Source organism: Eubalaena glacialis, chromosome 15, assembly GCF_028564815.1.
Source record: "Eubalaena glacialis isolate mEubGla1 chromosome 15, mEubGla1.1.hap2.+ XY, whole genome shotgun sequence".
Classification (NCBI taxonomy): domain Eukaryota; kingdom Metazoa; phylum Chordata; class Mammalia; order Artiodactyla; family Balaenidae; genus Eubalaena; species Eubalaena glacialis.
Window position 1 is genome coordinate 72,770,652 of NC_083730.1, and position 13,456 is coordinate 72,784,107.

Sequence of the window (13,456 nt, forward strand, 5' to 3'; positions counted from 1 at the left end):
GGGTTCTGGAAGCTGGGTAATTGGGAGAGATGAAAGGCCTCAGCTAGCTCCGTAGCTGGATGCTTCACCCACATCATGGGAAATCCTTATCCTGGAAATGTAGGTGGCCTCTCCTTGGTACAGGAAAACCAGGAAAAGGACTGAGAGGACTGGTCCCACCACCATCCAGGTTCACAGACACTCGTTTGTGGTCCTGTCCCCTCTGCCCTGTCCCATCTCCAGCTTCCCTGCCTGCTCCTGGCTTTTCTTTTTTTACCTTGATGAGTAACTGTGGGCTCAGGGTCACTTCTAGCTGCCCCGCACGGCCTGCCCCACACCACTGGGCAGCACTGAGGTGCTTCCCGGCCTCCTGTAAGACGCGGAAGGACTTGCTGGCAGTGCTTCTGTCAGCTGCGTCACTCTGCTGTAGATCCCGATCCTGCTGTCCCTGAGGAAGGTGCTGGAGGCTTTCCAGCTGAGCTGCCCTCGAGGTTGGCTGGGGAACACACTGAGGCGGGCGTGGACCAGGCCAGACACCGAGGAGAGGCAGCCGGTGGCCAGGGCAATGGAGAGACTGTCTTTGGAGGAGGAGACTGATGGAGTGTCCCAGACAACCGCTGAGGAAATCAGGGAGTCAGGGGGCCCTTCAGAAGACCACTAAATCACCCTTTATATACACACAATAAAGCTTTCTACTTCTCTAGTGCTCTGGTCTTAACTCCCTCTGGTACTTGTGTGTGTTTGTACCATGTGCTGGGGGGCAAAGCTGACCTTAACTGTGTGATGTGAAAGTGGATTCTCTGGAAAGGCTGCGGCAGTGCTGGGTTCCTGGGGAAGAGGATGGGGTCTGGTGCCTAATTAGCATCAGGACAGAAGGTTGCCCTGGACTGGGGTCTACAAGGTTAACTGGCCCAGACTTTCGGCCTCAGCTGCCAAATTTGAACCCCCTCTTTTAAGGGAAACAGGCTGTGGTCACCATCTTTGCCTCCCAAGGGCAGCTGACGTCTTTCCTTCCCCATCTCTTCCCTGGCATTTCTGGGCTGTGGGAACTGGGAGTTCACTTCCCTTCGCACACAGTGGGGAGCCTGCAGGCCTTGGTCTTCCTGCCACTATACTGGTTGCTGACTGCTGCTGGAATGAGGGGGCCCATTAGCCAAGGCTAAGTGGGGTCTCCTTCCCTCCCCAGCGACCTCCTGGACACTCAGAACTGGAGCAAAGCATCCTGCCCCTGGGTGAGACTGGAGACCTGGAGGCTGGGAGCTGGAGGGCTGCTTCCCACCGACTGTGGCTACAGAGTAGGAGTGGGTTTGCTGTGGCTGGGCATCCACGGGTACCAAGGGGCACTTTTTGGTTCTTGGCTCCAGTCCTAGCCTAAGCTCTCTGCGCTGCCCCTGCCTCCTGGTAGCAAGTTCCCCCTTTGTTCAAAATGGGGTCTGTGAGCTGCAGTAGAGGAGCTTAGACAAATGCAGATAATCCAACAGCACTGCTCACAGCTGCCTCAGCCTCAAGGGTGCAAAGGGTCCACCCCTTTATCCTCTGCCCCTGCTGCAGCCTGGGGGTGGGGTCTTTACCTCAAGGGGCAAGGGTGAGACCCCCTGTCCCTCCACGCTGTATCCCCGGGGCTGAGCCATCCTCCCCCCATGACATCCTTGCCCCAACTACAGCTGCTGCCACCATCTTCCAAGAGTATGAACCCATCCTCCTCTTCTCTGCCTCCCCGCCTCCCTCTCCTCTCTCTCATTCCTTATTTGTAGGGTGGCCAGGTAAAATATAGGACACTCAGTTAAATTTTAGTTTCAGATAAACAATACATTTTAAGTATGTCCCAAGTATTGCCTTTTTTCTTCTTCTAAATCTGACAACCTTTCTTCTTTTCCTCCTTCCTATCCACACCCCCACCCCAGCCCCCAGCTCAGAGAGTCGGCAGTCTTGTCCTGTTCTGGCAAGTTGCTGCAGTAACGTGAATTAGTGGTGGGAGGAGGGTGCCTTTAGCTCCAGTCCTATTTCTGCCACCCATGGGCTGAAGGAAACAAGGCCAGTGCATTTTGGGAGCTGTTTTTCATCTATAAAATGCGTCCATAAGTGCACATGGAAAGTACTAGCTGCTGTTGAACATTAGCTTGATTAGTCTAAGAGTCAGGCCTCCTGTTCTGCCCATGGGTGGGCTCACCCCAGCGGGCTCGGCCCTCAGCTCATTCCCAAGGAATCTCAAGTCCTTTGGTTCCCAACCATCCACAGTCTCTGTGTAATTCGACTCCTCCTGTCAAGAGATGTGTCAGGACCTGGGGCTCAAGCCAGCAGCTCCATGTCCCTGAGGCCATGTCCCTGGAGCGAGAACATCCTGGGGCCCTGGTGTCTCCTCTAGTCACCCAGGCTCTTGGTGGATGGCAAGAGGCCATGCTTCTCAGAGACCATGCAAACAGTGGACCGGATGCTGGGCTTTGAAGCACAAGCCCTGCCCCCTCTGCTGTGAGTTTCCTTGGAGGAGCTGCTTAATTAGCATTGTGGGTCTCCATTGTTCCAGCTGCCCAATGGGCATAACACCTCCTCTGCCCACAAACTGAGATTGGAGAGGGTGACATCCAAGACACTTCCACTGGACGATCTAGGACAAACAAGTCATTCCTTCTCTCCTTCTCTGTAAAAGTAGGGTTTTAGGAAGCAGAATTATAGGGCAATTAAGAGCAATGTCTTTAGAGTGAAAAAAAAAAACAAAACAGGTCTTGGATCTGCCACTTAAGAGGGCATGGGTTCGATCCCTGGTCAGGGAACTAAGATCCCGCAAGCTGTGTGGCGCAGCCAAAAAAAGAAAAAAAAAAAAAAAAGAGTTGTATGATGTTGGGTGAGTGACTTCACCTCTCTGAGCCTTGGTTTCCTTATGCATAGGTGACCATGATACGTGGCCTCAGGGCAGGCGTGAGAGTGAAATGGGCTAAACTCATAAAGCACTTGGCACTGTGTTTGGTACATAGAGAGCACTCACCGAATGACAGCTGTGGGTTTTTTTTATTATCGCCAGGCAGCAGCTAGAGCCAGATGTGACTTCCTTTGCTTCTAGGAAAGTGCCTTTAATTGCTTAAAACATAAGCTGTGAGTTGCAAGGGAAGGCGATGAGGGTGGTAGAGATGGGTTGGGGAAGCTGTGTGCTCTGAGTCAGACAAAGACTTCTCTAGGCAGCTCCTACCTACCCAAGGGGGCAGCCACTGCCATAGATCTGGGGGCTGGGTCACCTGGGTCTCCAAGAGAGTCCACCCCCTCCACGGCTCTGTCCCTGTCCGAGGTGCTGAAATCTCCCCTAGTACTTCTTATCTTGCACACCCATGAATCATTTGCTCCCTACCTCCATTCAACTTCACAAGTATATATTGAGCATATACTATATAAGGAGTAGCAGTAAAAAGAATTTAGATACATCTCCAACCCAGGTTGCTGATAACTCATGGAGAAAAAATTCAAGCACACAAATGCCTCAGAAGTGAGGACAAAGGCTAGGAGACTAGTTTTCCTATTTTTTGGGTTTCAGGGACATCCACTTGTTTTTACCCTTGCTTCTTCTTTTTCTGCAACCTCGGCATTCTCCAAAGCTGTGCCTCTCGTACCTTTCCTGATCTGACCACAGCATATGCATTTTCCCCAAGGCAGCCTTTTCTTTACTTACTAGTGTCACAGAGTCAAGAGGACTACTGAGCAATTTCTGGGGGAAGAGTAGGATACATAGACCGAAAGCAGAGGGTCAGGGGTCTCTGGGAAGTGAGGGAGCTGCCTAGACAGGGGTGAGCTCCTTGTCGTATTTCTGCATGCCCTCATCCGGGAGCACCACCTACGCTGTGAAGCTGACCTTCTTGGTGTGGACAAAGCTATAGGTGTTGTCAAAGCGCAGGACATCTGGGGGGACAGATGGACAGACGGGTAGTTTGGCCTGGCTTCACACTCCCTGCGCCCTGCCCTGGCCATGGGGGAGAACGGGCTGTGTTCCCACCTGTTGTGTTTGCCAAGCTGGACCAAGTTCCCCCGACTCCTGTTCCCTTCCCCATGGGAACTGCCATTCCTGAGCAGGGCCTGTAAACAGAAACTGACCTCCTCCTGGCATGTGCCCAGCCTGGCTTTAGTTGCACCAACTGGCAATGAGAACAACAGCCACTGCCTCCCATTGTGTCCACACCTGGACAGTCACATGACAGGTGTGCCAGGGGGGCATTTCGGCACATCAGAGGCCTCCCAGGCCCCTTGATGAAGTGGGGTGCAGGGCAAGGCCTGTGCATGCCTTCTGCCTCATTACAGGCACCCAAGAGGTAGGAGTTGTAGCCTCTGCTTCACAAGTGAGCAAACCTGTGCCCAGTAAGACTTTTGCTCAGGGTTATGCAGCTACCACGAGGCTGAAGTGGGACCCGGGTACCACACTCAGCTGTGTGGCTCTGGGCAAGTTGATTTACCTCTCAGAGCCCCAGTTTCCTCCTGGGGAATGTCACTGCCCTATTGTCCCTTGCCTGTGTCCTGCGGCCTGAGTGCTCTCAACCCCTTCTGTCTCTGGCTCTTGGCACACGATAGGTGCTCTCAAGTGTGGACCGAATGAGTGACTGTATGGATGAATGGCACTGACCTAGGGTGTATGTCCCTGCGGGGGGGGTGGTCACTACCCCTCTGTTTCTTCCTGTAAACCATGGCACAGGTGGCTCCAACCTTCCAGGTCTGGGGCCCAGCCAGGGCAGACTTACAGACGCCAGCTTCCGTGCAGGTGAGGCTCCCATCCTCGGGCACCAGGTGGGCGTTGTAGCGCTGGCTGCGCTGCACCTCCGTCATCTCCCCAGCCCGTTGCCACTCCCCCACCTTGGTCTTTAGGAAAACCCCGAAGCCGATGTCTGCACCGTCCGATGAGAACTGCCACCTGTGTTGGGGGAAGGAGGGGAACAGGTCGCTGCTCAGGCTGAAGGGTCCCTGAGGGGCTAGGGCCCAGCCAGGGGTGGGTCGGTGGCCTGTTCCTTACCTGAGGACACAGCCTGGGAACAGGATCTCGTACTCCACCTGGTGCGAGGAGCTGCGGCTATTCTGCACCAAGTGCTCGTACTGTGTCTTCACCTGGTCCCGCATGTACATGGACTTGGGGATCTCCCCACCATAGTTGATTTGCAGACACAGAGCAAGATGGGCTTGCTCCCCACCTCTTGCATTGTTCATGCTGTTTCTCCTGCCTGAGGTATTTCCCCATCTCCTGGAAGTATCCTGCTCATCCTGTCCTCCCCTACCCATCCCCCCCACCCTGGGAAGCCTCCTGTGTCCCTCCATCCTCAATCAGGGCCTCTTCTGGGAACCTCCCCTTCCAGCTCATCCCTCTGGGTCAAAATCTCCCCATTTCTTGTTTGCCTGCACAGCTGCTGAGAGCTCTGTTAGGGCAGGGCTGGGACTAACTCAATACCTGGCTCACAGGGGTTTCTCCATAGCCATTTGTGGAATGAATGAGTGGGTGAGAAAGGAACCCAGCTCTACTCCTCTACCCTCCCCTGTTCTGGGCCTCTTCATACCTTAGTTAAATATTTGGGGTTCCCATCTGGGTCGGTCAGGGCCCCCCCAAACTCGGCAGGCAGTTCCTCAGGACTGATGAGTTTCAGCAAACCTTCCTTCCAGTTGTCTGTGGGGAGAGGGGTTGAAGGGTGACTATTGAGCATGGAGGGGACCCATCAGCCCCCCTCCTACCAGGAGGACCTGACCTTGGGGAGAAGCCCTACAGGAGCTAGGCTGCCAGGGCCCATTCCCTAGGCCCCCAGGCCTTAGGCTGCAGAAATGTCTTCCAGCATTGTGTTGCTATAGAAACATCTTTTCCCTGGCTGATGGGTTTGCACATTTTTGAGGGTCTCCCAGTCATGAGCAGTCAAGATTAGAGTTGTTTAATTGTTTCAAGGAGCCTAATGAGGTCAAGGACCATGTCAGGGGCCACACTGTGTGCAAGTGGCATACACAAGTCAGACCTCTGGGTGGAGAGGGACAGCCCTGGGTCTTTGAAAGGACCTCCCCCTCTCTGCTGTTTAATCACCACAATCATAATGCCCATTATTGTTCTTCATGCCCTATGCAAAGCTCTAAGTGTTCTGGATCCTGGGGTGTCACCATGGCCCCAGCCCTATAACCAATTCAAGTTATCCCCTGCTGTGGCCATGGGAGATACCAGTGGGATGAGAACAAAGACCATAATGCCTGGCATCTCACAGCCAAATGCACAGAACCCTGTGCACCACCAAAGGGGGCAGAGGCCTGGACGTGGGTCTGGAGTGTGGCAGTTACCCACACTGCTCCAGGATTTGGGGGCTACCTGTGATCCACCCAGCTCCCTACCCCAGTGGATCTAGGCAGAGGCAGAGACTCAGGTATCAGAAAGGGAGAGAAAACAGGGATTTGTTAGATTCATCCCCATCCCCCTGGATCCTCAGATCTCCTGATTTGATGATCTGACCATTCTGATTATGAGATGTTATCCTCCAAGCTCAGGGTCACCGGTTGAGTTTAAGAACTATTTCTCTTCTCTATTTCTTTTTTTCTATCATTAAAACATTTTTTTTTTTGCCCACTTATAAAGGTAATACATGTAATTCTGAAAGTTTAGGAAGTACAGAAATATAAAAAAAAATTATAAACCACCTGATTTCTTGCTAACCACAAATTATTTTGTTGTATTTCCTTCTAGAAATATATTCTTGTTTTTATAAAAATAAGACCATACTATCCACACCACTTTATAATCTATTTTTCTTTTAACTTAATGACATTTCCCATGACATCAAATCACTTTTCATGGCTGCCCAATAATTCATCAAATGGATGCATTGTTATTTACTTATCCAGTCCCTTCTTACTGAGCATTCCTTCTCTGAATCACTTCTCCTCTTCCTGCTCTTCTTCCTCATCCTCTTCAGCCCAAATTGCCTTTAGAAGCACTGAGGCGATGAGTGTTGAAAAGAAACTGATGCCCATAGCCCAGAGGTTGACTAGCAACCAAACTGAAACTGATAAGGAGAAAGATGTGGAGGCTTTAGTCACCAAAGAGGCATGGCAGGAAGTAAGACAGAGGTAACAGGATAGACTCTATAGTGTAAGACCCATTTCATCTTTGAGAAGGAGGAGCCTCTGACTTTAGGTGATGTGTGGATCTCTGGAGGGGGTGATGGACCAAACTTACTCCAAAGTTCATACGTAGAGCTTAGGGGATGGAGCTGGAATTACTTATTTCCCAACACTATAATTTTCCTGTGAGTGTCCTCACTCAAGAAGGGTTTCATGAGGTTGTATCCCACAGGGAACAGTTTGGTGGCTGGAGAGATATAAGCAAGTATAATGGGGAAAAGATAATTCCACTGGGCCACTCTCTCCATAACAGTCATAGCCAACAATGTGGAGGAATCATGAGTTACCTTGGCAAGTTCCAATGCCCTGCATCTGACAAACCATCCAACCAACTGGTCAACTAAAACAACAAGCAGCCAACTAACCAACCACCCAATCAATCATTCAATGTATCAAACAGCCAGCAAACCAGCCAAAAAATAGCCAATCAATTCACCTTCTCACCAACCCATCAATCAGCCTACCAATCAAACAGCCAACCTACCAAATAGTCAAACAACCAATCAACATGTCAGCCAATCAGTAAACCAATCAGCTAATTAAACAACCAGCTAACTGCCCAACGAACTGCCTTTTCCAGTCAGTCAACCATTCAAATAACCAACCAGCCAACCATTCAAACAACCAGCAATCAACCATCCAAGATACAGCCAAGCAACAAATCAGCCAACCAACTAACCAATCTGCCAACTAGCCACTCACCCACATAGGCAATCAAAATGCTAACTAGTCAATCAGTCAGTCTACCAAGCTAACAACTATCCAACCAGACAACCAGATATGCAGCTAACCACCAGTCAACCAGCCAGCTAAACAACTGGCCAAATAGACAACAAATTAAGCAATGAATCAACCAGTCAACCATCAAACATACAACCATCTTTCTATCCACCCACCCACCCAAACAACAACCACCCAAATACCTATTGAGTTTCCACCTGGCCCCAGGCCTGTGAGGGATACAACAGAAGTGGAGAATCAGAGGCCCTGCCTTCAAGGAGCAGACAACCCAAGGAAAACAGGATGAATACACACAAGACAACTGGAGGCCCCAGAAAGCAGTTGACAGGAAAGGCCAGACTGGGCTGCACCAGCTGCCAGTGCCAGAGGCAGTTTGAGGAGGGAGAGATCAACATGGGTGGGAAAGGTGAGGGGGGATTCCTGGAAGAACTGAGGTTGGAGCTGCCTCTTCTTGCAGTAAAGCCAACCATAGAAGTTACCATTTATGGAGAAGTTACTCTGTTTCAGGCACTCTGATTTGCATGCAGCCAAGCAACCAACCTGCCTCACTGCTATCCAGGGAAAAAGGTGCTAGTATTGTCCCCAGGGTGCAGATAAGGAACTGGAGGCACAGGAGAGTGAAGTCACCTGCCACACACCTTTCACAATGAGCATGAACTTCAGGGTCTCTGGGTAATTCTCTTCAAGGAGGTCAAAGAACTGTGGAACCAAGAAAGACCCCATGAGAGCCCACACCTCTTCTTCTCCTACCCCCATTCCCTTTGCAACCTCCCCTCTGGAGGATTCAGAGGGCTGTGGAGGGTTTCCCTTCTTTCTATCACCTCTATGGCCCCTGGAGGAAATCTCACCCCAGACTATTGCAACCATACCCTAATAGTAATTACATAATAATAATCATTTTTAGAGCAAATGTTATAGCAACAGTAGTATATAATAATAATTTATGTAATAGTAAATAAAACGTTTACTGTTTATTAAATGTTCACTATTTGCCAAGCACTTGTGTATACACTTTACATAACAACTCACTGAAATATCCCTACATCCCTTTGAAGTGCAATCAGTATCCCCATTTTGTAAGTGAGGAAAATGAAGCATGGAGGGATAAAGTGACTCGCCTGAGTCACAGAGCTAGGGATGACAGGGCTGGGCGGGGTTTGTCTGAAGCTGGCCCCTATGGTCTCAGTACAGTGTTGTCCCTGAGGCCTGTTCTGTGGGATCTTCCAGCGAACATATCTTTGGGTCCTGAGCTGCAGTGATGGGGCCCAGGAAGGCCACCACCTTTTACCGGATCCTGGCTCTGAGTGAGCAGCAAGGTCACAGCAGGCCAAGCTGGTCGTTAAAGCAAGCAGGGGTGCCCAGGGGCCTTTCCCCACCTCCTGGGACACTTCCACCAGGGGTTTCCAGAAGTGCTTCAGCCCCAGGCCTTCACAGTCAAATATCATCACGATGGTCTCAATTTTCCTCCCCAGCTGTGAGGATGAGAGCAAGGATCAGGGTGCAGGCTCAGAACTTGAGAGATGGTGACCCCAGCACATGACCCTTCAGGGCTTCTCCCAGATTCCTACTCTGCCCTCAGATGAATGAGTGGACAAAACAGTGAATGCATTTACCACCCATCCATCCACCATCCAACCATCATCCATCACCCATCATTCATCATCCATCCACCCATCATGTCTATCCATCCATCCATTAATTGACCCACCCACTCATCAGTTCACCCATCCATCCCTTCATACTGCTGTTTATTCAGCCATTCATCCCTCCATTTGTCCAACTAATATTTATTAAGCACCTATTTTGAGCCAGACACTGAAAGTATAGCATGTAGCTCAATAATCCAGAGTTCTTGTCCTTAAAGAGTTCACAGTCTGGTTGGGGAGACTGACAAGCAACCAGATCCCCATGGTCCTGAAGTGAGAGCTGGACAACATGGGAGCTGTGGAAACACACGTTAACCCAGACGGGGGCCTCAGAGAAAGTGACAGTTTGAGACCTGAAAGATAGATAGGAGAGAGCCAAGGAAGTGTGGGAGGGAAGTGTGTGTGCTGGAGGTCGGGTTATCCAGACAGAGGAACAACAGGCGCAAAGACTCAGAGGGAATAACAGTAGCTAGCATTCTGAGAAATATGAATTAGGCCCTGTATGCCAGCCATATACTTGCATTATCTAATTTAATCTTTGCGACCATTATTATTGTCCCTGTTCTATAGGTGAGGAAACAGCCTCAGAGAGGTGAGGTAACTTTCCAAGGTGGCAAAGTTACCACTTTCCAAGGTGGCAAACTCTTCCAGCTCGGGGAAGCGGCAGAGCTGGTGTTTGACCACAGAGCCCTCTGACTGTGACAGCAGAGAGCACAGGGGTGTTCCTGGGACCACGTCCCCTGGCAGCCTCACCCGCTCTGTCTGCAGGTCACACTCGCACAGGATGCACTCACAGTCCCTCATCTTGGTCTTGAGCAGGTCCTGCTTGGTGACGGAGAAAAGCAGGCCCTTGGGGTCAAGCGGCCTGATGATGTCATACCACACAGGGCAGCCGTCACGGTCATAGCCACACAGGGCCCCAGGCATGTACTTCTGGATCACCTGGGCATGGACAAACACACGAAACTTGGCATCATGCACCTCCCAGAGATACCCAGACCAGGCTGCCATGGGTGGCCTGAGCCAACACACACCGTGGTACAAGCACTGTCTCTGTGCTGGAGGGCGGCTCTACTGTCCAGGTGAGAAAACTGAGGGGCTTGCAGGAGGGGGTCTTGCTCACAGCAGGTACATGGCCAAGGCAGGTCTCAGCCGCGCCTGCTTGAGGCCTCTGGGCTCCTTAGTTCTGCCCGCAATGTCTCCTGTGTCCCTTTCCATGGAAAGGAGTTGGGCTTAGTGATGAAGAACATGGATTCTGAAGGTCACAGACCTGGTTCACAAACAGATGTTACTGCTTCCCTCCTGTGCATCCTTGAGCAAGTGACGCCACCTACCTGAGCCCCATTCCCCCTCCTCTGTTGGGGAAAGTCCCCAAGATCACACAGTGCCTGACTCAGAGCTTGTGCTCCACAAATGAAACTAGGACCACTGCTTTACTAAGACGCCAGTGGTGGGACTCTTCTCCCCAACTTCTTGGTGAGCTAAGTTTCTTTCCCACCTAGACAGGATGCTTTGACCAAGGCCCTAGGGGTGAGAGCTCAGATCCACGAGCTAACTGTGGTGGTGAAGAGCCTGGATTTGGAGGACAGACAAGCTTGAGCTCAAATCCCAGCTCCACCTTGGGGCTGTGGGACTTTGGGTGGGCTGCTTAACCACTGCTGGGCGTCAGTGTCCTCATGTGTACAATGGGGACAACGGTACCCACTTCATGGGTTGTGAGGATTAAATGAGATCATGCAGATAAAGTCTTAACTCAGGCTTGGACCTCATAAGCCCCCAGGAAATATTCATAATTATTATAGGAGAGGTGCCTGCACACTCATGGTCTTTGCTACCCTCCACTCATGGTCCCGATGATCCAGAGACTGCTCGGGTGGTAAGTCTATAAGAGACTGGGGGGTGTGCGGGTGTTGGCTCACCTCGGGGGGCTGCCACTCAGTATGTGGTCAATGTCCATGGTCTTCCGGAACTCCATGTACTGAAAGGGAGTTGAGCGGTAAGGTCTCACTGGGCTCCCAGCACCCCTGAGGAGGGGATGGAGGTAGGGGCTGGAGGCAGGGATTGCCCCCACAAAGCCCCTCGCCAAATTTCCAGGGAGGGGGATGGGTCTCACCTTGTGGAACATGGCCTCTGATTTCTGCAGGTCGAAATTCTGAGCTGTGAGAAGATGGAAAGAAGGCATGGGGTGGGAAAGAGGTTGCCTTGCAGTCATCTTGCCCTGGTCCTGGGCAGTGGGGGGCTACGGAGGGCAGTGGGGGGCTATGGAAGGCACTGGGGGCCTGGGTGGGACCTCCCTTTCCTGTCCCCTCCCTTCTCCTGCATCTGAACATGTGAAGCAAGATGGTGTGGTCGGATCCTGAGAGCCTTGGGTCCTTCTGGAGCAGCTGGGACAAGGGCCCTCTCACTGCCCCCTCACCCTGACCTCCCCCACCTCTGCCCTCACCTCAGAGCCAGCGCAGAAGGAAATAGTCATCTGGGTTGGGCAGGGCAGGCAACACATCCTGGACATTTTCTCGGAACTGGGAAGAGAGACGTTGATTGAAGAGGTTTTCACACTGAGCCTTGGCCCCAGACTCAGTGATTGTTTTCGTCTTGCCTCCTTCTCTTCCAGTGCAGTCTGGCCCACAGTGATGGAGGATGGGTGGGTGGGTGGATGGATGGGTAGGTGAATGGAAGGAAGGATACATGGGTGAGTAAATAGAAAGAAGAAAGAATGGATGGATGGATGGGAAAAAAAGGAAGGACAAATCAATGAATGGTGGATGGACAGAAGGAGAGATGGGTGTGTGAGTAGATAGATAGACGGGTGGGTGGGAGTAGGAGGATGGATGGAAGAAAAGATAAATGGGTGGATGGGTGGGTAAGTAGATTGGAGTATGAATGTATTCTTAGTTCTTTTCATGTGTTAGCCCACCAAGGCTTCTGTCTTTTTTTCCATCCCATTTTCTACAAAAACATGGTTAGTGATTATCCGTCCTCTTCCCCATTGACCGTGGGGATGACAACACACTCTACTCCATCTCTCAGCTCTTACAGACAGGTCATCTTTCAGGGTCCTGGGGAGTGAAAGGGAACGCAGTCAGAGTGCAGACCATCAGCATCTTCAGCTCCCACCTAAGGGGAGGTGGGGAGGGGCATGTCAGGTAAAGGTCTCTGGGTCTGGCTCCTGGATGAGAAGTCAGGCTTGATCTGGCACCCACACTATTGCCCGGAAGTGGTGCTGTTCCCTCAACCTCTGCCCTGGACAGGGCTGATGTCACCGGGCACTGGGAGACCCGACCCTGGGTGAGGTGATGGCAAAGAGACAATGTCAAGGACATGCTGAGCCAACAGAGTGGGGCAGTGTTCTGGCCACCGCCCTCCCTCCTCCTCTCAGCCCTTTTCCCCTGGCTCTCACCTTGGCCAGGGTATCTGCCTGCTTGGGGCTCCGGTCTCCGACTCGGCCACCCATGGTGCTGGGTGAGGCTGGAGGAGTGGAGGCCACTGCAGGCAGAGGCCAAGCCTGGTCTGTGGTCCTGACCAAGCGGAGCCTTTTGCCCCCACTCCTGGGCGTGGCTCCAGGCGCCTCCTCCTTGGCCAACTGTTGGGTTGCACATTACATAATTGGGATTAAGTGAGGTCCCGTGCTTGGCTCTGGGAGAGTTTAGGGTGGGGGGAGGCAGGTAGGCATGGGAGGACGTGTCAGAGGTCCCCTGCCAGGTGGAAGAGGCTGGGAGGAAATGAGGCTGGCTTCCCATGGCATGGGAGTCCAGGCTAGGTACCTGTAGAACCCCCCTCAGTGCTCCCCAGGCCTCCAGGGAAGGGGGTTTTCAGGGGGAGTGAGGACTGCTCCCTGCAGGCACCCCTTCTCTCCGACCCTCAGTCTCCCCATCTCACTAAGGAAGAGACCCCGCACCTACGGTTCTGCAAACGTCACCCTCACCCAGCTCTGATGGCTAGGAGTCAGGGACTTAGTCTAGTAAACAGTTCATTCACTT

At 51.9% G+C, this 13,456-nt stretch overlaps 1 protein-coding gene across 1 annotated transcript; it reads right to left on the reverse strand.

The window, feature by feature from the left end:
- Nucleotides 1-3,742: 3,742 nt before the first annotated feature.
- LOC133074946 (SEC14-like protein 3) lies at nucleotides 3,743-12,930 on the reverse strand. The gene is given in 13 exon segments (XM_061168921.1): nucleotides 3,743-3,864; nucleotides 4,695-4,864; nucleotides 4,964-5,130; nucleotides 5,499-5,605; nucleotides 7,196-7,279; nucleotides 8,472-8,532; nucleotides 9,210-9,305; nucleotides 10,233-10,421; nucleotides 11,399-11,415; nucleotides 11,418-11,457; nucleotides 11,593-11,636; nucleotides 11,923-11,998; nucleotides 12,877-12,930. Coding segments are annotated over 13 exon segments (1,227 nt in total).
- Nucleotides 12,931-13,456: the final 526 nt, after the last annotated feature.